The sequence below is a fragment of the Alligator mississippiensis genome, chromosome 12 (assembly GCF_030867095.1).
Source record: "Alligator mississippiensis isolate rAllMis1 chromosome 12, rAllMis1, whole genome shotgun sequence".
NCBI classification, from domain to species: domain Eukaryota; kingdom Metazoa; phylum Chordata; order Crocodylia; family Alligatoridae; genus Alligator; species Alligator mississippiensis.
Window position 1 is genome coordinate 58,080,366 of NC_081835.1, and position 25,516 is coordinate 58,105,881.

The 25,516-nt window shown below is 43.3% G+C and overlaps 2 protein-coding genes across 7 annotated transcripts in view; one reads left to right on the forward strand and one right to left on the reverse strand.

Moving 5' to 3' along the window:
• Positions 1-426: 426 nt before the first annotated feature.
• Positions 427-8,573, reverse strand: DOLK (dolichol kinase). 3 transcript variants are annotated; one of them, XM_006272302.4, is made up of 3 exons: positions 8,511-8,573; positions 8,000-8,147; positions 427-4,675 (listed from the first exon to the last, which is right to left on the reverse strand). In XM_006272302.4, the coding sequence occupies exon 3, from the start codon at positions 4,558-4,560 to the stop codon at positions 2,989-2,991; it is 1,572 nt and encodes a 523-aa protein (XP_006272364.1). In that variant the 5' UTR covers positions 4,561-4,675; positions 8,000-8,147; positions 8,511-8,573; the 3' UTR covers positions 427-2,988. The 3 variants fall into 3 exon arrangements, with proteins under 3 accessions (XP_006272364.1, XP_019356511.1, XP_019356509.1); XM_019500966.2 differs by lacking the exon at positions 8,511-8,573 and having other exon boundaries at positions 8,054-8,403; XM_019500964.2 differs by lacking the exon at positions 8,511-8,573 and having other exon boundaries at positions 8,000-8,403.
• A 5-nt stretch (positions 8,574-8,578) lies between these two features.
• Positions 8,579-25,516, forward strand: part of NUP188 (nucleoporin 188) — a 42,347-nt gene continuing 25,409 nt past the window's right edge. For 2 of the 4 annotated variants that reach the window (XM_006272301.4, XM_006272300.4), the window contains exons 1-14: positions 8,579-8,674; positions 12,678-12,732; positions 13,365-13,438; positions 15,026-15,110; positions 16,011-16,091; positions 16,526-16,570; positions 17,166-17,258; positions 17,392-17,511; positions 18,180-18,391; positions 19,204-19,318; positions 21,161-21,364; positions 22,453-22,542; positions 23,993-24,058; positions 24,962-25,081. In XM_006272301.4, coding sequence (XP_006272363.2) covers positions 8,649-8,674; positions 12,678-12,732; positions 13,365-13,438; positions 15,026-15,110; positions 16,011-16,091; positions 16,526-16,570; positions 17,166-17,258; positions 17,392-17,511; positions 18,180-18,391; positions 19,204-19,318; positions 21,161-21,364; positions 22,453-22,542; positions 23,993-24,058; positions 24,962-25,081 — 1,386 coding nt within the window. In that variant the 5' untranslated portion in view covers positions 8,579-8,648. Of the gene's footprint in view, positions 8,675-12,677; positions 12,733-12,977; positions 13,096-13,364; positions 13,439-15,025; positions 15,111-16,010; positions 16,092-16,525; positions 16,571-17,165; positions 17,259-17,391; positions 17,512-18,179; positions 18,392-19,203; positions 19,319-21,160; positions 21,365-22,452; positions 22,543-23,992; positions 24,059-24,961; positions 25,082-25,516 lie in introns of those variants that run through there. The other 2 variants (XM_014610603.3, XM_059715605.1) reach the window with 2 other exon arrangements.

Here is a 25,516-nt window from a genome sequence, read left to right on the forward strand (position 1 = left end):
TCTGGGTATACTTTGCTAGATGGCCAAAACAGATTCTGTATAGCAATCAGAATTCCACAAAGTCTGCACGGCAATTTTGAGTCACAAATTGTATTGACAGGACCCAGAATACCTAGCAAGGATAACAGTAGTCAAGTAGTTTTGCCCAAATTCACAAATAATTTTATTAGCAATTAGAGCTTCCTCTGCTGTTCTTATGTTTTAAGATGTTTGGATGGCAAGAAGATAGGGAAAAGCAGCTTTCAATTTTGTTGTTTAATTTTCTGGCTAAAGTTGTACATCAAACCATCGCCCTGAACACAGCCTCTGGGATAAAACAGTTAACACTTTTTTTTTGGTTATGAGGGAAAGCAGCTTTTTTTTTTTTTTTGTTTATTAGCATTAAAAAGTACCATTTTTCTTCTAAAACATGGTAGCTTGTCTTGCTTTTCAACAAGCCACACCATTCAGTGCAATTTAAAGACAACGCTAGTGTATAAATAGCAAGAGTCCCGCTCAGTCTCACAACTGGAAGACAGATTGATAAGAAGCACCACAAGTGGGATTTATGTTGCCACACAGGGCTGTGCTCTTACACCATTCCTCTGTCCAGAGCTTAGTTTCCTTGGAGCAGTGCCTGACACCCTACTGCAATATTAGCCAAGACATATTTTTGACTGTTCCTAAAAGCCTGGGACAAATTCTTTGCCATGTGTAATGAGAAAGCATTTCCTAGAAAGGGGAAGAGTAGTGAACACTGATGATTCTAAACCAGCCCAGCTCTAGCTTATTTCAGGGGCCAAAGCAATCCAAAATTATATTCTGGAGTATGATTCTGCAGCTCAGAATAACTAGAGCGCTGTGCTGAAGCCAAGCTCCTTGCTAACATGGAGACACTTCTATGCTTAAGACTGCACCAGAGAATAGTGTAAGACTAATTGTCTTGGTTTTATGTTGCTCCCATGTTAATGGTTTTTCTTTATGGATCATTGTGCTCTAAGTTACAGGGATATAGGGAGACCAGAATCAAGCTCAATCTCAAATCTCCCCAGATAAGAATCTTTGCAAGAAAATACCTTGCTCAGACTTTCTCCCAGAGGGTGGAATACAAATTAACGTTTTTGCTCCTAATGGATGTTTTGCTTGTTAATAAGAAGATTCCCATAAGTAAAAACATGTCAAAGGATTAAATGTACAGAAACAAGAAGGGTGCTTGTACCATAAAAGGGATATTTTTAATTATTCAGAATTATGATTCTAATTAAAAAGGGACCAAAGCAGATGGCTTTGCTCCAAAATTTAATTTTAATAATTGATTTCAATTTTTTTAAAATGAAAGCAGTCTGTTTGAATTTAAATATTCCCTTAGTGACTGGCAAACTAAACACTACAGCACTGTGCAAGTGTGTGAGCGCCAGGAAGTGACTGAGTGTAAACAACCATGAAACAGACTTCATAAATCGTAGTTTAAACAACGAAATGCAGGAAGTAAGCAAGCCTGGATGAGTAGACAAATGTACAGTGGATTTCAAAGATATTTTTAGCTTCAATAATCTGTTACTAGTAAAACAGAAAAGGATTTGTCAATTAGTTGTAATTTAGTTTTTCTTTAAACTCTCTCTACAGATGTGTGAAATGGGCCTCTTTTCAAAGTAAATTCTTAAGTACTTTCAAGAGATCAAGATCATGCAAAAGGTAAAATGTGATTTATTTCAGAGACTATTGGCAAAGAAGTAAAAAAAATGTTAACCCTGGAGGCTTGTGTAGTGAAAACAGTTGCTCATCTCATCCTAGCAAGTCAAATTTGTATTATCAATACCTGCACTTACTTAATGCCTAACAAGCATTAGTGTTGTTTTCACAGCCATTGTCTAATTTTCCACACAGTGGGATGCTGTGGCACTCTCACCCCATACTGCAGAAGAGTATGCTTTAAGTTGTTCTTTTGTAAAAAAAATATAGGATTCACATACAATACACAAAACAGCAGGACTCAACTCAGTGGCAAGTTGGCAAAGCGCGAACGCTTTGAAAAGAGACAACTCTGAGGCACTGCTTAGGTAACAAAACCAAATGTTTAGTGACTCCATCTTTTCCATTCTAGTGAATGTAGTGCTCTCTTTCCTACCCAGTTTGCTTTAGCATGCCCAGAAGAAGTCTGAAAATAAACCCTTTGGGCGTTTGTACACGCCACGTTTTTTGCCCATTCTTGTGCTGCAACGGCATGATTGTTTGCATGATCGAGTTTTCCGGACACTTTAAAAGTCTCTGGTGTATTAAAGTAAAACTCCTCAGATGTAGTTTAGTTTGGCTCGCTGCGAATTAAAGTGCTGCGTCTGAGTGCCTTTGTGTCTGCATGCAATGAATCCACGAAGACATGTAATGAGCCTCTTTGTCCACCAGATGGTGCTGTGACTTTTTGTAGTTCACCCCTTTGAATTGCTGCTGCTTTTTTAATTTATTTTTTCCTTGTGCCATGTGCCAGCTCCCTGCTCCCACAGCTGCATGGCAGGGCATGAGGAGCAGTGTGGGACTGTCCCGCTCTCCTGAAGCACCAGCCAGGGACTGGACTTAATTAGTTTGAAAACCTAGTATGTGCAAGCACTGATGCAACGCTCCAAAATAAACAAGCTTAAATTTTATAAATTTATTTAATTTAATGAGGATTAAATCCCGTGGCATGTACAGGTGCCCTTTGTGATTTAGTATCTAAATTGTCACCCACAATTTGAATCAGAGTATCAGGTAGATGGTTTCCTGTTACTCGTATGGGAAGATGTAGCAACTGGTGCTGCTTTAGTTATTAAAAGTAAAAGGACCAACAGAAGCCTTTACCTTTATTGTTAATTGACATTAGAAGAGTTAATCCATTTCTGTCTTCAGCCATTTTATCTGCTGTACCAAATATAGTATTTTGTACCAGACTGCCTCTGTTGATCCCTTGACTGGGATGCGTATCCTGTTGCCATTCTTATTTGGAAAAAGGAAAGTGACTGTTCCTTGCCATCACTAAGCCATAAGCAGTATCTGGAGGTAGAGAGGCAAGAAGAGATTATCTATTTGGGTAGTGTAGGCTTCCAAAAGGGAAACTAAGCTGATAGAACCTAAAATCCAAGCATAGCTGGAGTTTAGATTCACATTGATGTCAAAGATGAGAATAAGAGCCACAGCAATGATCTGAGCAAAAATGGCAGTCATTGTCCCTTCAAATGTCTTCTTTGTTCCAGGCCATTTGATTTCTCCCATTGTACTGCCAAAAACTGAGGCTATGGTATCTCCCACCCCTACTGCCAGGACCCCTGAATAGGGAACCAATGCACCTGTCCCAGACAAGAAACCTTTGTGAGCACAAGGTCTAGGGAACAACCACACGGGAAGGGACATCCCAAGAAGAAGGTAAATATGAGTTAAGATCAGAGGTCCACTATCACGTTCATCCAAAAAGAGAGAGAGCAAGTGCCTGAGCATTTGGCCAAATGGCTTGATCCTGAAGTACCGCACGTACTCTAAAAAGATAAACACTGCCAAGCATAACACTGCAGCAACATAGAGAAGCTGAGGGTCATAAATTAGCCCAGGGACATAAGTAGCCACCACTATGAAATGAAAGCATTTTCTGATTACGGTTGGAGCTTGGTGCTTTTTAGATTCAGATGATCTCTTGGCATTCTGGTAGAGAACCACAGTGCACGCAGAGGCAGCCAACAAGGTCCAGTACCCGAGAAGGTAAACTCTTGTCTGCGTCTGAAACAGAAACTGGAGCAACCAAAACAAAGGATTCCTTCGGATGAGCCGGTAAAGCCAAGGCATGATGACCCCCAGGCCAAGCACTGCTGTCATCATGTGGAAAAACATGGAAGAGGTCCAAGTTCCTGAATCCATGAAGAGGAAAAGAACAGTAAAGAAAATCCCCAGAAGGACCACACCAACCACTAACACCAGAAGGAAGAAGTCTATAGGATCTCCTCTGCCCTCTATCACATTTAGTGAGCGCTTAATGAGCTGGTTGAGGATAAAACTTATGCCCCCAAGGACCAGTAATGCTTCCCCAGGAGAGAAGCAGCGGGGCAATAGGTACAACAGGATCATACTGAGGTAGACAAAAATAAGCAGCACTTCCAGAACCTCTACCACTTCAGAAACAGTCAAAGAATGTTTCATGGTGTAGATGATTAAGCTTCCAGCAACACCAGAAAGTATGCAAGTATTAGTTGGCACAGGTTTTGTGATGCCAACTGCTATTACAGATAAGAAGAGGGCTATCACCATGCCAGTGGAGGCCACAACTATGCCAAAACGTTCAAAATACACAATGCCAGACATCTTGCATCTCTCTTTCATCACAATCCCCAACAGTGGAATGACCATGCTAGCTGGTAGAAGGCCGCTATTAGCCGTTGTCCGGAACTGGAAAACTGCTCCACCCAACTGGAGGAGACGGTCCCATTTAAACTGGACATAAAAAGCCTGAATGGCAAGAGCAATAGCGCACCAGGAATACCGATCCCACACCACCATGTGCACACACAGCACAATGGTGAAAACAACCAGAGATTCTACAAGCACTGGCTTGAGTAACATGGTTCCAATCAGCTGTGTCCCGTGATGTTAAAATCGTTATAATTGTCTGATCCCAATGTTTTCAATACGGTCTTTGGTCCGTTCGTAGAAGTTCACTTTCATCCTACTGCAATTCCTATAAACATAAACAAAACAACAACATTAGAGACTATAAGAACACTCAGAGCTTCTACAAAAACAACCCATTTTCTTAAGCTCAGCTGCATGCTTCAACTCCTGTACAAGAAAAATAAAACCAAGAAGGAAATAAACTGGCATTTTCCATGGCATCTAAGAATCAGAAAAGTCCAAGTCAGCTTCCATTTCTAGTGCCAAATCTCACAGCACTTTTATTCACATGCAAATACTAAAAACTCTAGTTGGTATGTCACATTTTTCTTTCCGCTACTGAGAGTAGGGAGGTGAGCACTGCATTCTGCAAGGAGTGTGCACAAATACAAGCAGCAATGCTCAAAAGAATTACACTGGTAAATGCATTTAGCTACTTCAGTAACTTATAACTTAAATACAAAAAAAATCCCCCTTAAGTCACAAGTTTGTTGTAAATGTAAATGACATTATATAACCTAAAACACATGCACGTGTGTGCGCGCACACACACACACATTGTGAACTATGCAAATTAAACAATTATGGATATAATTATTGGTAAGATTTTGGTATTAATAGAGATGAATAATGCTATTCCAATCATCAGCAATATTTGGTTGTTTAAAATATACCAACAAAAACAGAGCACATACTAACTGGTATGTAAAATGAACACAAATCATAAATAAAATAAACCAGAATAGGTAAATCAGATATTGATATTCAGCCTGCAAAGTCAATTTAAAAAATGTAAATGTTCTATGGGCCCTACCTTTGTTCCCAATTCCTTCCTTCCAATTTTTTGTGAATTTACAGTTGTATTTCCCTGTTTTTAAAAATATTTTTCTCTCTCCTCTTATTTTGTGAAAGGCAAGAAACAAACAGCAATGGGTATTGACAAAGCAAACACTGTAAACACACCAAAGATAAACTTCCTCACTGATAAATTTCTAATTATGGTAAGCCTAATTTTAGTAAATAAAAGTCTAACCTATGTATGAATTAAATTTATAGTGTCTCTTTGTAAGGAAACAGTTTTCCTGCCTTTTAATACAAGTGTCTTCTCTCCCTTAAGTAATAATCATGCTTTAGAAATATTAACTAATAACTTGAAAATTTGATCCATGCTGACATTTTGACTGAATAAGAGTCAACACAAATCTGTTAGCAACAGATTCAACACAAATTAAGAACATCTAAAATCTGGATGGAAAACTATAATCTGTGATGCAACAAAATAAATATCCCAGAGTATTCTGTGAACTCCCAGTCATCTTAATATGCATTTTAAGCTTATCCCTACCATGTAGTTGGTCCAATAAGATATCAAACAGAGAAGTCCTTGCCAGTCTGTCTTCTACAGCTTACCTTAACTTGACAATTTCATTGGTAAGGAGGTAAAATCTTTCACATCCTCTCCAGAATTTATTATTTCCTCTTACATATTACATACTTTATCAGTGGTACCTCACTCTATTTAAGCTAAGGAAAAAATATCTTGTAATAACATTCTTAAAGGTTACTCAAATAATTGATGTTTAGGGTCTAGATAGTTTTCTCATTGGCTGGAAACTTTGTACTGCAAATGTAATAATTTTAGTTCTAATTTTCATTAGGGTTCTTTTGATATCTATACCCATAGGATTTGAAATACAAAATTATTTTAAGCGATCAATTCATATTTGCTGCTGCTATAAAGCTAGGCCAAGATGCATGTATTTCCCCCTGTTCAACAACTCATTCATCAGTTTTGAAGTCATACAGGAAAAAAGTTTTATATAGTCAAAAAAGGTTAAAAAAAAACCCGTGCCAATTTTACCCCCCTCTGCCCAATACTAGCTTTGAGCAGGCCATTTCTAGATTTGTATAAGGAGTGAGGACCTCTCCAAGAGGGGCAAAGTGTACCTCACATACTAGCTAGGGAGGAGATATACAACAGAGGAATATGGCTGATTGTAAGTTCCAGCTCAGCTCCAATGCAACAGTGACACTTAGCAGCCTCACTTCAAGAAGTCTGTTCAAAAAGCCCCACAGGGATACACTTGGATGTCAAATGCTGATTTATAAGCATCTTCAAGTGCAACCCAGACACAGTGTAATTTGGAAACCTAGGGTGGGGGGGAAGAAATACGGCCCACAGAGGGGCTTTGCCCAGCCCACAGCAGGTCCCTCAATCCTGCCTGGCCCAGGTGCCATCTGGCCTGTGGCATGTCCTGCCATGCCCAGGCACGCAGCAGGGCTGGGGCAGTTCTGTGGCTGGGCTCCATTTCTAGGCAGCCCAGGTGGCAGCAGATGCCCTCAGCCCCATGGAGTCTGGTGGGGACCTGCACACACAACCCCAGCCAGCCCTGCACCCACTGCAGACTCACCCAAGCTGGAGTGGACCAACTCCAGACCAGCTGGGACCTACATGCACAGCCCTGACCCCAGCCTGCTTCGGACTGCCTGCCCATGTTAAGCAGCGATGCCAGCGTTGGTGGCTGTGCAGAAGCTACCACTGGGTGCAGGGGAAAAGTGCCCATCTTTTTTCGCTGGCCACCTGGAGCCTGCACCTGGGCTATCCTGCGGCTCCTCTCCAATGCCCTGCTGGGCTGCTCAGAGGCAATACTGGTGGCAGTGGTGACAGTAGCAGAGAGAAGCCACAGGGCATGGACTCCAAGCGGTCGCAGCAAGAAAGGCCTGGCAGTGGCAAAGGGAGGTGGGGTGACATATGACTGCTTTTCCCCTGCACCCAGCAGCAGCTTCTGCATGGCTGCCACTGCTGCTCATTGTGGCTGGGCAGTCCAGATCAGGTGTGGGGCAGGTGGTGGTTGGGGGTTTGCATACACTTCCCACCTGGTCTGGAGCTGGTCCGCTCTAGCTGGGGTGAATCCGGAGCGGGTATGGGGCAAGCTGGGGCCAGGGCTGTAAACTCAGCTGCTGCTGGGTGCCGGTGGCAGGGAGGAGCTGAAGGGCGTGTGGGCTCCGGGCTGTTGGGTTGTTTTTTTTGGGGGGGGGGGTAGGGAGAGGGAAGGGTGCAGCTGCAGCTCTCCAAAGCTACCTATGTGGCCCGCGGGCCCAAAGAATTGCCCACTCCAATCTAGGGCATACTATAACTATATAACAAAAGACTTTATCATTCACTGATTTCGTTGCCTTGTTTTAGGAACAAGGGAATTGCAAAGGTTTCACCAAACACGACCTCTCCAAGCTCCATCATCTCACAATACTTCCACTTCCTCACATACAGAAGATGCCACACTATTCCTGCCCTCCTATCTTTCCAGGGTCACCGCTCACTTTCTGAGCTGCTGCAAAATCGCCCTCTCGTTGGCAGGGTCTCCTCGAGCTCATCTCCCAGTGGCCTCACCTCTGTGCTCACTCCATCTCTCACGGGCCGCCGTTATTTCTCATTGAATCTCACCGCTGGTCTAGGCGTCTCTTTTGCAGCTCCTGACATCTCGAGCAGCCGTGCTTTGTCTCCGCACCTCGGCTCTCCAGCTCCTCTCCCGTCTCCACTGAAACAAAAGGCAGGATTTCTTCCTTATCTCCGCTGCTTAGTGTTTGTCTGAGCTCCTTCTACCTCCTTCCATTAACTCCCCCAGTGAGTTTTTGGGGGACAGCGGTGGCCCTGGCAGCCACTTCGGAGGCGACCCAGGGGGCAGGTGACGGGGGCAAGGACGCCCGAAGGAGCAGCCTCCGGGACTAAGCAGGGCCGCGGGGCGCCTCTTCGCTGCGACAACCAGCAATGCCACGGCCAGCAAAGAGCCCTGACGGAGGAGGGACTGGGGAGGGGAAAGGCGAACACCCGCCCCCCGCCCGCGAGCCGCTTCGTCTCCATGGCGCCGCCTCCCCGCAGCACCAGACTCGAGGCCACTCACCTCACAGGCCGGCGCCATCTTGCCGGCTGCGTCCGTCACGTGATGAACCCCCGCGACAGGCTGGGCGCGAGGCCCCGTCACGTGACGCAGGTGCCGGCCCGAGCGGCGGGTAACGGGTCACGTGAGAGGGGCGCGAAGATGGCGGCCGGCGGGCTGTGCGCGAGGTAGGAGCGCGCGCGGCGGTGGCGGGAGTCTCTCCCACCGGCAACGGCTCCTCCCGGGGGGTCGGGCTGGGTTCAAGGGACCCCCTCTAGCTGTCTGTTCCCGTCCAAACCCTCCTTGTTCTCCTGGAGCAGAGACCCCCCCCACCCCTCGGGTAAATCACCTCTGGGCGCTAGGTGTCCCCCCAAGCAGGGGGCTCCGACGAGGTAGGGGGTGGCGCTGTGCCCCGCTGCCAGGCGTCTCCCACGCACCCACTCACTTTCTCCACCGCCCGGCTGGGGCTGGCCCCGTGGCTGCATCGCACCGGGCTGCGGTGCCGCCTGCGCCCGCAGGCCGGGCGGGGGGGAAATGCCCTGCCCTGCCCTGCCCTGCCCTGCCCTGCTCCGCTCCGCGTGCATCTGCATGAGGTGGCTCAATTCACCTGCCCTGCCCTGCCCTGCCCTGCCCTGCTCCGCTCCGCGTGCACCTGCATGAGGTGGCTCAATTCACCCCTTCGCTGCAGTCCGGGAAACGCAGGGTCTGGCGGTCTTCGACATAATCCACTTCTGAAGCTCGTTCCCTCGAGGAGCTCCTGAAAAAACAAGGGCGTCGTGGGAGCCAGGGGGAAAGCAGGCCCTGTGGGCTCCTAGGTCTTGTATAACTCCCTTGGATCCTGGTGCGGACCCCGGAGCATAATAAATGGGTCCTTATCAAAGCGGTTCTTGTTCCTAGTGAGGGTGCGGAGGGGACTTCCTGGGCTCCCAGGAGCTGTTTCCATCAGCCTACATCAGATCCATTTCCACGTGGGGTTTGGATCCCTGGGGGTCCACAGACTGTGTAAAGCAGGGGCGGGCAATTATTTCCGGTGGAGGGCTGCTTACTGAGTCTTGGAAAGCCATCGAGGGCCATATGACAGGCAGCCTGGGGCAGATAAATATTAATTTTCTAAATTTTGGGGGGCTCTGCAGGCTGGATAAATGGCCTGGTGGGCTGCATCTGGCCCGCGGGCTGCATTTTGCCCACCCCTGATGTAAGGGATCCGTGAAAGATGATTATGATCGATCAAAAGCAGGCAAATACACGCACTTAAAAGTCCAAGCGGTCCGCACCTCCCTTTGACATTTTATATGGGCCCGCAAATGAAAAAAGGTTGAAAACTGCCGCACTGAGGTTCATTGTGCATCTCCAGCAGTAAAAGGAGTGGTTAATCATTTTGGGGTGGGTAAACAGCAGCAATTTATCAAACCATTCAGACTTCAGCTCTGTTTGTAAGGACTTCTATTTGGCTTGGGGCTGAGGAGAGTTGGGCTGCACAGCTGCTTGGGGTGTGAGAGTGGAATATAATAGAGCCTAGCCCAGAGGGTCTTGATTGAGGTGTGAATGGGAGCAACCTAATGGTACTACAGTAGTCACAAAACTTGATGTAAACTGGTTACAAGAGAAAGCAGGGCAGGATGACTACAAGAACAAACTCTTTCATCCCTGAATGAAAGAGTGGACATATGTTTTGCAGGGTTATTTGACCTGAGCAAGCTTTCCTGCCCAGAGCAGGGAAGCTGGACCCAATGATCTCATCATGAGGTCCCTTACAACCCTAAACTTCGGTGAATCTGTGAATGATGCAAATGGGTACCCAGGCTGTAAACTTGCCTCTGTTCGCAGCCTTGCATTTGAAATGCTTGAAAAAGTAATTTATTTTATTTTATTTATTTTTAGCAGTGAGAGGAGGCACAGGGACCAGCAGTGAATTAGATATATTAGTGTTTTTGTCCATTTAGAATCTTAAGTGGAGAATATGTGCTAACAAAAATAGAGCAACTTTTTAAACAGTTTTGCTGCCAAATGGAAATCTCAGTTTACACACCACCAGAACGGGACCAAATAGTCCATTGTTCTGTAGAACACTGAGAACACGTTATAGAGAACTTTTCTGGTTCTGTTGCAAAAAAATTACATTCTGTGCACTGCACATTAAAGTCTGTTCTTAGAGCTTTAATCTCCAGAAGTGAGCCATAAACCTTGAAGACAGAGATCAGATTTTCAAGTCAAATGTGTAGTCTCATGATGAAATTGATATTTGAGGAGCTGATATACACTTTAAGCCTTTGGATATCTTTACTGTTCTTTTGATCTTGCTTGTAACATGTCAAAACTCTTTGACTTTAAGCAACTATTTTTTCAATATATTAATTAATTACATGGATAATCATGCCCAAGGCACCACCTGGGATAGGAGCACTATTGTGCATTATAAATGCTTCATAAGAGAAATTTCCTTTCCCAATAGCATCTTTCCCAAGAAGCATCTTTAAGTGAATTGGAAGGAGTTGAAGCCCCATTTTAATCCTGGAAAAGTTCTGAATGAAATGAAAATGGGGTGGAATTGATTCAGCCATATTGCTGTTATGCATTACAGAGGGAGTATCTCCTTGGGAGAATTCTGTAGTCTTGGTGCTCTGCACGGGACAGAGGGGTGACACACATTTTATCGCTAATTGGAATAGGACAGGTTCTTCTGCTTTTATAGAATGAAGTATATCTAACTAGAAAGGAATCGGCAGCTAGAAACTACACCAATGAGTGCATTAGAAACCGTAACACTGGAAATCAATTATGTAGCATTGCTGTATTAAAAGACACTTAGGGATTTGAACTTTATAGTGATATTTTTTGTAGATTGCATTCTCAAAGTAAATAGTTTGCTTTTAGTTAGTGTTGCTTTTCTTTGCATTTCTTGGTTCTTCTGATTACTTGTGAAGGAATTATGTTCAGGTATTTTGCTACTGCTCTACTATTTGAGAGGAAGTAGTAATTTTCAACCAGAGGAGAAAAAGATGTTTCTAGTCTGCCTCATTCTGGAGTAACTCCAGGGTAATTTAGTCAAAATAAGACACTTCCATCCTAAGTGTATCTTGATTGGCAGCAAGTCAGGCTGTGTGTATTTTAGCCATAACGTAGCTAACACAATGCTGTTGGTGGTTTTTGGTGTTTTCTTCAAGGTATAGACATCTTCAGAGTTACCATTTTCAATGTCTAACTTATTCTAGATATTGTGAGAGTATTGCCAATTAAGTTTTCTTGGATAAAAACTGTCATATGAAAAACATGTCACAAGTTCTGTTTGTTCCTTTCTAGACGGCCAGCTTTTGCATGGTGATTTTGTACTGATTTTTATTTAAAACTTTATTTGGGTTATGCTTCCATCAGATCATTAGTTCCCCAAACTCCTAAAGGGGCTTCATTTTGGAAGATGCTGTTAATACAGCAATTTTAAATAGCTAGATTTTATTCATATCAATCTAGAGTGGCTCTTCTTTCTTTCTGAGAAGTCCATAGTAGGATAAGGATTTGATCTCAAATACCTTCTGGCACAAACAAGCTTTTCTCATGAGGGCTTGGGAAATGGATAGAAACAAGTCTTACCTAAACTATGGTGGAGAGTCAGGACAGTTCTTTGCCTTCAGGAAAACAAGGGCATGTTCTTACCTTGTGCTCAGTTTGTGTTCCATCCAAGGATGGAGGTATTCAGGTCATAACAACAAAGAAAGCTTAGTGAAAGGTCTCTGTATTTAGCTTGGTTTCCTTAAAGTTTGGTTTGCTTAAAGCCATTGGTTAGGTTTGTGCGTGGTCCCTTACCACTTAGTCTGCTCTAAGTTAAAACCAACTTTAGAAAGTTATAGACTGACACTGTTTCAGGATGTTGGTTGTAGCCGTGTTGGTCTAAGGACATAGGCAGACAAGGTTCTTTGGGTAAATGTGATATCTTTTATTAGACCAACTAAATAGGTGGAAAAATAGTTTTTTGCAAGTTTTCAGGCACAAACACCCTTCTTCAGGCATAGTCACTCTCCCTATGCCTAAAGATGGGTGTTTGTGCCCAAAAGCTTGCAAAGAACAATTTTTCCAACTATTTAGTTGGTCTAACAAAATATATCATATTTACCCAAAGAACCTTGCCTAGACTCGCATTAGCTGTTTAACAGTGTTTGATAGCAAAATAACACACTTTTTTTACTTTATTGACAGGAGTAGCAGAGAACTGTGGACCATTCTGCTGGGCAGATCAGCTTTGAGGGAGACGGTAAGTAGAGGCCATGCCAAGCAACTTTGCTTGTTAGGAACTTACTACAAGGTACAGTATGCTAGTTTTGTGTAAATGTTTAAATCCTAGTGAATTGTGTTTTGCTGCTCTGCCTCCTCCCTATCCCAAAAATATTCTTACAGTGAGATTGTTGTTCCTGTCTTTCCACTCCTTGTTTATTCTCTCTTGTTAGCTGCTGCACCAACCTCTACCTGAGAGGGTGTATGGGAAAAGGTGGTTCCCTTTCTGGAGCGGACACAAGTGCTGCTTTCCAGACTGGCTGGCCTGGGGTATTCAGGAGTGCAACAGCCGGCTTCCTTACCCTCTGGGATGGAGTCCATGCTTTCAGGAATGTGCCCAGAGGTTGGAAATCGAAGTCCATTTCTGATCCTAGACTGTTGTCTCCTCTTTCCCTTTCCCTTCCCACAGTTAGGCAAAGCAGCAAGCTGTTCTTTCTCATATAACATACACCTTGAATCAAAGTCTGAATCATAGATACTCTTTATACTGATCCTGTGTCCTTTCTGTCTCTCTGTGGTGGTGGAATTACTTTGCTTAGTTTAAATTAAATAAATCTGATACTGGATGGTATATAGAGAGTTGTCTGACGGTATTGTTTTTTTTCTCTCTAGGCTCAGATTGCAGCAGAGTTGAACAAACATTGGCAGAGGCTACTAGAGGGGCTCTCATACTACAAGTCTCCCAGGTACAGTAATTGGCTGATACTAGCCTCTGGATAGCAAGTACCTAGATGTTCTAGAGATATTGGTCTGCAGAAAAGCCTGTTAATTTTTTCCCCCTTGGTGCAGCAAAAGTAGATTCTATGCCTTGTCTTCACAGTTGAGTTGAAGTTATATAGGACTCATTATTCACATGGGCCAGATGTCAAGAAGGGATGCTTATATCCAAACAACTTATTTTGACATGAAAGCGCACCTTGCATAAATAACATGGGGTCTTAACTTTTCCTGACTTACGTTAACTGTATTATCCTCCTTGTTCCCTGCTAAGCTACACCGATCATGTGCAAGACTCCCGAGTACTCTTTTAAGTGACCTAGAAGTGAAGCTACAGTGTAGAGGAGTGATTTATCTTGATGCTTCTTCATTCTAAAGGATATCCAGATACTCTCATTGAAAGAGACAGTGCATCTACACGTGCTTTAACATGCTTTAGGAGTATAGGTTGTAACCATGTTGGTCTAAGGACATAGGCAGACAAGGTTCTTTGGGTGAATCTGATATCTTTTATTAGACCAACTTAAACAGTTGGAAAAACTTTTTTTTTTTAAAAGCAAGCTTTTGGGTTTAAAAACCGTTAGTCAGGCTGAGGAAGTTTCGGCAGTTGGTGTGCGCTTTACCTGGATGGAATGAAAAGTAAAGAAGCCAGAGGCTGGGCTGGTATGCATACAAGATAGGCAGTGAAGATGTAAATTGAGGAGTCAGTGGGTGAGAGACAGGCTTGGCTGGGGAGAGAAGTGGGGTGAATAGTAGAGAGGTACCTGGGGGGGTCAGATGTCAGGCAGGTTATAATGTGTCATAAATCCAATGTCTATATTTAGTCTGTGATTTTTAGTATCCAGGAGGTTGATGAAATGAAGTTCATAGGCTCGTCTCTGAGAAGAGTTTTGTAAGTTTCCGTTGAGGATTAGAACTGAGAGATTGGAGAGAGAGTGGTTTTCTTGTGAGAAATGTGCTCCCACAGGTAGTTGGGTATTCTTGTCTTTGATGGATTTCTGGTGCGCGTTCATTCTGGTGCGCGGTTGTTGTTTGGTCTCTCCTACGTATTTTCCGTTGGGGCAAAAGATATCAGATTCACCCAGAGAACCTTGTTTTAACATGCTTTATTTAGCTTTAGTTAAATCTAGTACCTCCATTGTGAGGTACTAGGAAAACGTGCATTAGCCCATTGTGATGCATATTAATGAAAGAGCACGGTTTTTAAGTGATGCTTAATGCGCTTTTGCTATTTTAATGAACATTAAATATGGAGTGATGCTTTAATAAGCATTAAAATAGGTTAATGCACATTAAGTGCACGTGTAGATGCATCCAGTGTGTTTTACACATGTGTTTTATAGCTGTAAATGAACTTTGATTTGTACAGTAGGTGAATTGTGTCAAACAGAGTCTTTCACTGAGGAGATCATAGTACATATTATAGGTTTTAAAAAGTCAGTAAAATTACCAAAAGTTTGTCAATACTTAAACTGACAAACATCAAGGATTTTGGAATTAAGCCTTTTCATTGCATCTTTTAATATAATTTTCTAAAAACATTTTTCCATTTTTAGTTCAAGTTCAGCAGAAAAAGTAAAAGCTGACAAAGATGTGGCTGCTCCATTAAAGGAACTGGGCTTAAGGGTCAGCAAGTTCTTGGTGAGTAGAGGTTCCACATAGCTTATTTGTTATTTCCACATTTCAGGTGTTGTCAGGGGACTTGATATTGTGCTTTCTAAAGCCAGTGCATTGCATCTTATCTCTGAGTAAAGTAACTAAGTTGTAATTCTTTCTAATTTATCTCCTGTTGTAAGGACAGAGACTTACTTTTGTACTTCTCTGTGGTAATGCTTCCACATAGGACCTTTCCTTAGTTCTCAGATGGACATGTATTTTTTGTACATGGTGTGTTTTTCAGGTGGAAGTAATTTCTTATTGGTATTTGTTTAAAACAACTTGAGTTCTGCTTTCTGAAGCTCAATTTAGTTTAATAAGACTTTTTAATATTCAGTAGAGATTGAAAAGAGTGTAAAAATCAAGCTCAGTTGTGCAAAAATAGGTTATGCAGAGGCAGCAGACTAATGTTTTCAAAAATGGTCAGTGACTTCTGGGTGCTTTGAATCTTGGTGTCCACATGGAAACAGCCTATAAAGGGTCTGTTTTTTCATAAGTATTAATCCCTCTGAAAAAGGGGGTCATTTAAGGCATCTGAAACTGGGCAACTAAAAATGTAGGTACTCCAAAATCATTTGTCATGTTTAAAAAACTTAGGTAATTGCCTGTGGAATTGGATTCCAAAAGCTAGAACCAGGTGACCAGGTAAGGATAGTACCTTTGTTTATATGATCCATTGTGCTGGTGCTATAGCTGAACAAGCTACATTTAAATAATTTCACAGTTTATATTCTGCTTTCCTTTAAAAATAATTACATGTTTTGGAACTATTTAATCCAAAGAGACAAAGCTGCCTGAAAGTTTTGAGACTTGGCACCTTTTGATGAGCTCAGCTGCCTTGGTTTATTCTTTACCATCATTGAGCATGCCTTGCTGTTGTTTCAGGGTCTGGATGAAGAACAGAGTGTACAGTTGCTACAGTGTTATCTTCAGGAAGATTACAGAGGCACCAGGGACTCACTGAAGGTCTGTAGTCCATGTCTAGATCATTCTGCTCTCTTCTTCCCTCAAGGCTGGTAGTTCATTGACAAGCCTGGCAATGTATAATGCAAATACCATTGTAGCTTTTCTTCCATTACAGACAGGAAATACCTTTATTTCAGGCCTGGTTTTATTGTATATCCTTCTGTCTGGTTTGAGCTGGTTAAGGGCATTCTTTTGAATTCTTAGCCCCAGGAATATACTGCAGTGACAGGTGTGTAAGAGAGGGGATTTGCTAAAAGGGGCAAGGTCGTGCTTTGCAAGTGAAATCTATGATCTGTACTTCTGATACCTAGCCTCTCACAAGAAGTGGTGTCTGAATTCCTCTTGTTACTTTCAGTGTGATACTTTCTGGTTGAATAGTGTGTATGAAAAGTGCAGAATAGTCACTTTGTCATTTTCTTGTGATTTGCTTGCAGACTGTTCTGCAGGATGAAAGACAGAGTCAGGCTCTGATGCTGAAGGTCAGTAGTTTTCCTTATTTTTTTGTTTTTGGAAGAATATGTTAGCAGTGAACTAACTGTACTGTTCAGGAAAAGGTTGGAATGACTGAAGTGCTCCTGCAGTTTAAACTACAAGTCTGGGAGGAATTTTTGATTAAATGAGGGGATGAATATACACAAAAAAGCTTCAACAGTTACTGTAGAGGGAGACTTTCTGGGTGTTCTGATGACAATAAGTCCATGCAAGCACTTCTAAGGTGTCCATTAATCCAAAGAGATGACTTTGGAAGACTGAAACAGATCAGTGGGGCTAAGCCAAATGGGAGTTCATCTCTCCTTCCCTTACTTTGCTGCCTTCCTTCATTTGTCAGATAGCAGTGGGATTATGGAACCATTATAACAGGCAAAAGGAGTGTGCGTGCTTGCGTGTAAGAAAAAGTTTAAAATATTTTTTTCAGGTGACTTAAAAATTGTTTCGTAACACCATGCCTATTCATTGATGCTTGTTTTTGCATATTGTCTTTGGAGTTTGGTTGGAGACAATGATGATGAGGTACTGGAGGAGAGAAGAGAGTTAGATAGCGGTAGATGATCCTAATGACTTGTGTCTTTACAGCTGGCTGACTATTACTATGAAGAAAGGGTCTGCATTCTGCGCTGTGTCCTCCACCTCCTTACTTATTTTCAGGATGAGAGGCACCCCTACATGGTACATACTTGAACCTTTTCCCAAATCAAATCTCAGTGCTATATTCAGTATATACAAGGGATGCATTGTTTGCCCATGTGTGTATTTAAACAGTATATGTGCATACATGTGGAATGTCTGTTTTTTCTTTAAGGCACAATACTCCCAGTGTGTTGAAAAGCTGGAAAAGGAACTGGTTCCTAATTACAGGAAACAGTTTGAAGAGCTGTACAAAGCAGAAGCTCCTACTTGGGAAACGCATGGAAATCTCATGGTATTTTGTTTCTTCCATTTTCTTTATCAAAGCTATATTTTGTTTGCTCACTGCATGGTCAGTTAATCAGGAAAGTGTGTGTGTGTGTGTGTACATGCAGTTAATAAGGACATTTCTAGCATTCTCACAAGCCACAGGAAATACTTTCCTTTGGTATTACTCTGGTCATATTTTCATTTAGGAGCTAAGGAATGAGCTAGAAAACTGAATTCTGATCTCTAGTAGCAAAAGAGTTCAGCTATCAGCAGAGCATCAGCTCCTGTCTATTCTGCGGTTGTGACTGTTTGTAACATGTATTTTAATTTTTAAATAAAACCTGCAGAATTAATTAAACTGAACTATTTAACATTCTGGCAACTTTGGACAATGTTTCCTGGGCTAGGGATAGGTGTTTCTCCCCTGTCCTCAACTCTGTGGGCTTCATAAGAGTCTCTGGAACTCAATGATATTTATCTTTACTTAATCCCTGCATGTTGGGATTTGCCAGCCACAATTGAGGAGGTGATTTTTACCAGATTTTTGGAGTTCATGTCAGAAGAGATTCTAGCACCCTTAGTGTTAAATCACTGACTTAAAGATGCTGATGAATTGCTTCTGATTCTCTTGTTTTTTTGTTGCATTGGTCTTCTTGCTTCAGCTGTAACATTAAGGCTCTTCTCCTTGTACAGACAGAGCGCCAGGTATCCCGCTGGTTTGTGCAGTGCCTCCGTGAGCAATCCATGCTTTTGGAAGTTATCTTTCTTTACTATGCTTACTTTGAAATGGCGCCTGATGAACTGTTGGCATTTGCCAGGATGTTCAGAGATCAGGGATTTGGCTCTAGACAGACCAATAGGCACTTGGTAGATGAAAACATGGATCATCTGGTGGATCGTATTGGGTAAGTATTTTGACTGTGTTCAGTTAATAAGGAATTAACTGATTATTTTCTTCATTAGAGGAAATATTTGTGTCTTGCTGGTGTTCTCCAAAATCATCATTTCTATAAACAGCATTTCAAACTGGTGAAAAGGATAAAAAAAATCACTTCTGGTTAGGCTGAGGGTATTTTTTGCAAGATACAGGTGTGATTTTAGCCTGGGTAAGCATCATATATGTGCTAACTTTAGTCTAGCTGACATGGGTATTTGTAGCAATGGGGACACAATATCATCGGCTTCTCGTCATAGGGCAGCAGCAACTGGAATACGTACCCAGGATCATTGAAAGGCTTGTACTGCTAGTCTTTGCTGAAGGCAGTGCTGTCTTATCCTCACTGCCATTTTTAACTGCGCTGGCTAGACTGAAGCTGGTGTAGGTTTACCTGCATGTGCTGCCATCACACCTTTACTTTCTGTGCAGCCCCATCCATTGTCTTTGTTTCTGGCATGAAACAGTTGCTGTGACTTAACGTTTCAGAGATTTTTATAGAAAAAAAGGCCATCATCAAATAATTCTAATTTTCCTGTTTGTAACTATCTAACTAGCAGTAGATAAGTTTGAAGACTTAACTCAATGTTTATTGGCATATCATGATCCAAGAACATGGGTTTGTCAGGTTAGCTGTTCTTACCTTTCACATTGTTTTGTCTTCCCTTTAGAGACTGTTGAGCAAATGTAAAGCTGATAAACTATTTCTTCTTATTCCTTTACTTCCCCCATTTTTGCTGAATTTTTAAACAAAGCTTCAATTTTTTTTTCTTCTGGGTCAAGCTACTTCAGTGCTCTTATTCTTGTGGAGGGCATGGAAATTGACTCCCTGCATGAACGTGCTTTGGATGATAGAACAGAAGAACATAAGTTAGCCAATAATGGGCATGTTCACCAGGTAAGCCTTTAGAAAGTCTCATGCCATTTGGTATCCCCTTGTAATTAGAAAACACTGTAATTGCCCAAAATCAGGCTGTTGGAACTGTGGAGAGGACTCGTCTATGAAATTTTTTCCCTGGGCTTGCATAATGACTATCAGAGCTAACTTCTTCATTATGCCAGGGGCAAGTAAGTAAAACATGAAATTACTCCCTTCTCTTATTTATCTGCTGTGGCTCACCTTTGAGATTTTTTTGGAATGCTTTATGAAAATATGGAGATGAAGAGCAAACAGGCTTAATGTGAACTTGTTAAAATGGGTAGAAACTAAGTATCTGTTCTGTGATATGATGTTTCAAGGATCTTTAAAATAGAGAATAATTGCAGGCTAGAAAATGTAGTGGGTCAGTTAAAGAAGAAATCCTGGTGCTGCTGATTCTGTGACTGATCTTTTCAGGCCAACATTATACTTATCTTTGAGTTTTAAGTTTGTTAGTTTCACTAAAATGCTTGTGACAACATAACAAACTTTGAGTTCAAGAAGGGGCTGTCTGCTATTTTCATTAAAGATGCATTGTCCTTTATTTGTGTAGCAACTTCACCTCCTTCCTCAAAATGTGAACCAGCATAATGGAAGAAAGAAACATGCTATGCTGTTTCTTTCTCTAAGCATGCGGTGGGGCCAGTTCAGTAGATCTTTTATAGAAGATGGTTATCAGCATAAAAAGTAGGGGTGTGCACTGGTAAAGTTTCTTTTTTGGCTGATACCGATGGCTGATTATTAAACAGCCATATTGTCTGATACCGATCCAATAGCCGATATGCAGTCTGGCAGCTTGGAGAGAAGCATCTGGCCAGTAAGTCTCTAGGGGCTTAAGGAGGGTGGGGGGGACATGTGAGAGGCAGATCAAGGCCTCCACGGTGAGGGAGGGAGTGGGGCCAGGGCAGGGACAGGTGCTGCCCAGCTGGGGCGAAGCTTCAGATGGCTCATCCCGGGGGGAGAGGAGAAGGCAGCTCCCACTACAGCACACATCCCTGGGGGAGGTATGAGGGGCATGTGCCCCCTGGATTTGCGCATGGGGTGAGGGCGGGCTGCCCATTGTGGGCTTAGGGCCAGGGGCTATGCTGGCCTCTTCCTAGCAGGGGGAGGTTGGGCTGGGGTGGGGCGTGGGATGGGTGATGGTGGCACTGGAAGGTGGGCTGCAGGGAAATTTGGGGTGGCTGTAGCCCATGCCGTAGCCCCCCCGCCAGCCCACCCCCAAGCACAGCCCTGGCCCAGCTCCCCTGCTGGGAAGAGGTTGGCACAATCCTTGGCCCCAAGCCTGCAGTGGGCAGCCTACCCTCACCCCAAGCACAAATCTGGGGGTGCATGCAGCAGTGGGGAGCCCCCCTCTCCTTGCTCCCGTGTCCCCTGAATGAGTCACCCGCAGCTCCGTTCTGCGCCCCACCCCAGCTGGGCAGCGCCTACCTCTACCTCAGCCCCACTCCCTTCCTCACCATGGGTGCTTCGAGCTGCTTCCCAGGCCCCTTTCCTCCTCCTGCCCCTTCCCCTCTACAGACTTACTGGCCAGACACTGCTCTCCAAGCTGCTGGGCTGCATTCCTGGCCACATGCATGCTGTGGCTGTGGACTTGCATGCGGCATTTATCGGTGACATTATTGGCTACACTGGCCAAAAAAAAGCTGATTGCCAATAATGTCAATTTTCCTTTTATTGGTGCCGATCCGATATGGACCGATATATCAATGCATCTCTAATAAAAAGGTGACTTTGCACTAATCCTCTGTCAACCTAATACTTGCTGGGCTAGGGCTTCTTTCAGACTGTATTGACTGTTTTGCTTGTATCCTTTCTTCTAAGCAGGAAATGGACCGTCTACTGCTGACGTTAGGGGATGTTTCGCATCATGCCCCTGTTCTCTTGGCCTGGGCTTTGCTTCGCCATACAATAAGCCCAGAAGAGTCAACAAATGTAATCAGGCGAATGGGGAGTACCGCTATTCAGCTTAATGTGTTCCAGTATCTGACCAAACTTCTCCGATCGCTTAGCAGTGGGGGGAAGAATGTGAGTTTTATATGATTGTATTTGTACACTGTTCAGGGGGGAGAAGACTTTGTGTACTAGTCATATAAAGATATAAGATGATGCAGGTATTTTGGGCCAGTATTCCTGGAAGTCCAGGTTGCTGTAAGCAGAGTACTTAGCAAAATACTTGCTGGTAAATGAGAACAGATTTGTAGTCTTGGATTTTTTTTCTTTGTAAATTGGAAATTACTATGAAAGTAATAGGAAGGATTTGTAAATTCAAAGGGTAAATAAAAATGAGTTCCATAAGTTCTGTTAGGGACTATATGTAACCAGAGCAAGTTGAGATTTGGCCAGTGGCTAGACAACCTGCTCAGTCAAATTTATTGGACATTTAATATCCTGTTTATTATATTATTTGATTTGATAATGAGCACCATATGCTGTATCTCTTTACTTAGATCACGGATTCCCAAACTGTGGTACACATACCTCTTGGGGTACCCAAGACATCTTCGGGGGGTACACAGGAGAAATTGTGATGGCAAATTTAATTTTCATTATAATAATAATTGGCATTTAAGGGGTTAAAATATAAAATGTATGCTGGTTGAGGTATGGGGCAGCTAGTAAATCTGGAAGAGGGTACGCAATAAGAAAAAGTTTGGGAAGCTTTGGTTTAGATGATTTGCTTCCATTACCTTTCTGCCCAGATTGTTTCACTAGATTGTTTGCTTCCATATTACACTATTTGAAACCTGGTATAATTTTCAGGTAGAAGCTGATGAGAGAAAATCCCTTCTATTTTTATTTGTTGAATGCTTCCCTTTATAGTCCTTTTGAAAAGCATTCTAAGGATGGTGGGGCTGGGGCTTCCACCTGCCAAAATAATTTGCTTTATGTAGCACTTCATAAATGACTGGCTCCAGATTCACTATTTTGCAATAGTTACGTCAGTTACATCCTGAATCTTGAGATTTCTTTCTTATTAAGCCTGCATTAAAAGAGCAGTTGCTCAAAACACAGATGCCCATAATGGGCTGAATACTCTGAATGAAGTTGCAACATGGTAGCAAATAGGTAGTTGATATTGTTCATTCACTCACTGACCTATCTTTATGTTCCAGTGTACCGCCAGCACCGCCTGCATGTGTATTTATGGGCTGCTTTCCTTTGTCCTGACCTCATTGGAGTTACGTACACTAGGCAATCAGCAGGTCAGTGCCTGAAGTTTGTTGCATCTGTTATCATTTAATATAATCAAACATTCCCAACTGACTACCTAAGTAATGAGTGTAAATCCTCCTTTTGGGATGCCATGCAATACACTCTTCAGGTCAGGGGTGGGCAAATTGTGGCCATGGGCCAGATCCAGGTTGCCAAGGGGTTCTATCCAGCTTGTGGCAGACACCCCCCCCAGCCATACCTGGCCCAGGCATGGGAGGCAGCTCTGGCAGTGGTGTGTGCGACCAGTCCTGCTGCCTGCGGTGTGGCAGCAGGCTGGGGGTGGTACAACCACTGGACTCAGCTTCCCAGTGGCCCCCACAGTGGCAGCTCACTCTGCCTGGCTGCCAGTGTCACCACCGCTGCTGTCTGGGCACCCTGGCTCATCTGCCTCATACCAACCTCCTGGGGTGCTGAATGGAATGGGTGGGTGGGGTCTCCATGGAGTCTCCACTCATGTCTGGGTCTCCTGCAGGCAAGGTGTGCTCGGCTAGGCAGACGGGATGGGACTGCGGGCAGGCGGGGAGCAGCATCTGGGAGTAAGACAGGCAGGTGGGTCCAGGACTGGGGCTGGGGCCAGGATCACATGGTAGTTACAGGGCAGGGTTGAGGCCTGAGACAGCTGTGATCTGCTCCCTGCATGTCCTTGCCCATGGAACCAGTGCTAATTGCAGGGATGTGCAGGGAACATCGCAACTCTGCCTTGGCCCCCAGCCCCACGCTGTCATGACCCCGTGATTCCAGATGCTGCTCCCCATTTGCCCATAGCCTCATCCCATCTCACCCTGGCTGAGCGTGCCCTGCCCACGAGGGTCCCAGGCTGGTCTCCATGAAAACTCTGCCCAGCAGGTCTGTCCAGCACCCCTGGTGGTGGGTGTGGTGGGGGGACAGGCCTGAGGCTGGGTAGGATCAATTGCTGCACTGCCCAGTCCCAGCCACGACAGTTCACCCAAACTCCTTAAGTGGCTCTCCAGCCCAAATAATTGCCCACCCCTGGCTTAGATAGTTCTGGTTTACTGTGTTGCCTCCCCAGCTGGGTGGTGCAAGTTTCATTGTTCTCACAGGTCTGGTGAGCAGTATTGAAAAGTTCAGAATAATACTTTTTACATTTAGTTTTCTTAATGCTTTGAAACAGAATGGTGGAATGTTGATCCCAAAAACATGGGATAATGTGTCCTGTAATAACACAGGTACCTAGCTTGGGGAAGACAGCACGTGGTCCATGAAATTTGTAGCGGATTTATTCTGTCCTTACCCAATCACCTCATTGATAGTGAACATGATTTTTAAGAGAGTTTGGGTGTATTCTGGGTTAGGATAGATTTGTATATTTTTCCTCTTGACTATGCAGCTGCAGTATAGTGGGTAAGTATTGAACGTAAGCTATTTAGAAACTGTTTATATGAAATAACCTTATTTTCTCCTTCCCTTCTTTCTTTGAAGGATATAATTGATGCTGCATGTGAAGTTCTAGCAGCTTCCAGCATTCCCCAGCTCTTCTGGAGGACAGTGAGTATGCTTGAGGTTTCTTTTGGGAAAGAAACGGGTTGCCTGTGTACATTCACCTTAGTAACTAGTTTCTAGAAAGATTAGTATAGCTACTTCCAATTTATCTCTCTCTGTGGTTTACCTTTAACTCTCCCTCCTCCAGTCTTTCTAGAAGACAGTCTTAGCTGCACTGTAGGAGGGTGGTCACAAAGCAAGCTTAATGTATATTAAGGAAAGGCTGGGATTGTGAAGATGAATAGTTTCCTTCTGACTGGAACTCTTGCATTAGAATTAAGTGCTAGAATCAAATGCTATGTTGTTTTTGATCTTGATGCATAGTGGTGTTGGAGGAGAACAAGCTATTCTTTCCTTAGTAAGGTAATCTGTCTTCATTAGAATTCAGTTAACCCAAACATGTTTGTTCTACCTTTGTATGTTATATTTTGCATGCAGTCTTTCACCCAAGTTGTACCAACACCAGTTGCTCATCAGAGTAAAACCAGGTGCTGGAACAAGGCTTTGGACATGATTAATGTCATGTGCATGTTCATTAGAGAGGAAATTAATGATCACTTGAACCATTTGCTTAATGTATACTAGTGTGGGGCAGAAAGTATTGGAATATAAGCATCTTGCATCACCTCCTAATTCTGATCAGATGTGTTCTGAATGACACTTTGGCTAATCTGAGAAGGTAAACTCTCTGTGAAGTGGGGATAAATGTTACAAATAGATGACTGTGGGGTTTCTTCAGACCTTCGAATACTAGGATTTGCAGATGAAATGTAAATACTCCAAATTCAGGAGCCAGAGTGAACTGCGTTCTTCTATTGACTTAGAAAATGATTCTTGCTCTTTTTCTTTGTAACTGACCTTGTAATACCTTTTTATAAAGAAAAATTTCTTTATTGTTTTTACCTCCAGGAGCCAACTGCAGGTCTTGGCATTATCCTGGACAGTGTGTGTGGGATGTTCCCCCATCATCTCTCTCCTCTCCTTCAGCTACTCCAAGCCCTTGTGTCAGATAAATCTACTGCAAAAAAGGTATGGAATCTGTTCTGGAGTCTAGAAGCTGCTTTATTCTTAGACAGAGAAGCCACACATCCCACACTTTATGTTCTGAGCAATAGCTATGAAACATTTGGCCAGGGAGATATGTACAGGACTCCCTTCAAAGTCTGCTAGAAGGATTACTGTTACAGGTTATAAGGGACACATGCTTTTTGAGACTGATTTTTTTTTGCCACCATAGTGCAGATAGTCTAGAGTTCAAGTGACTAAGAACTCAAGTCTCTCGTATGCATTATAGAGTAATATTACCTGGCCCCCAAATGTTTGGGGCACCAGATGTGAAAGATTGAGGGCATGTCTATATCACTAAATTGCCAGTAGCAATATGCTGAAACATGCTATCCTTATCTTCTGAACCAGAAGGGATAGGCTCTGCCAAGAGGTAGGCTATTGCCAATTCAGGAGGTA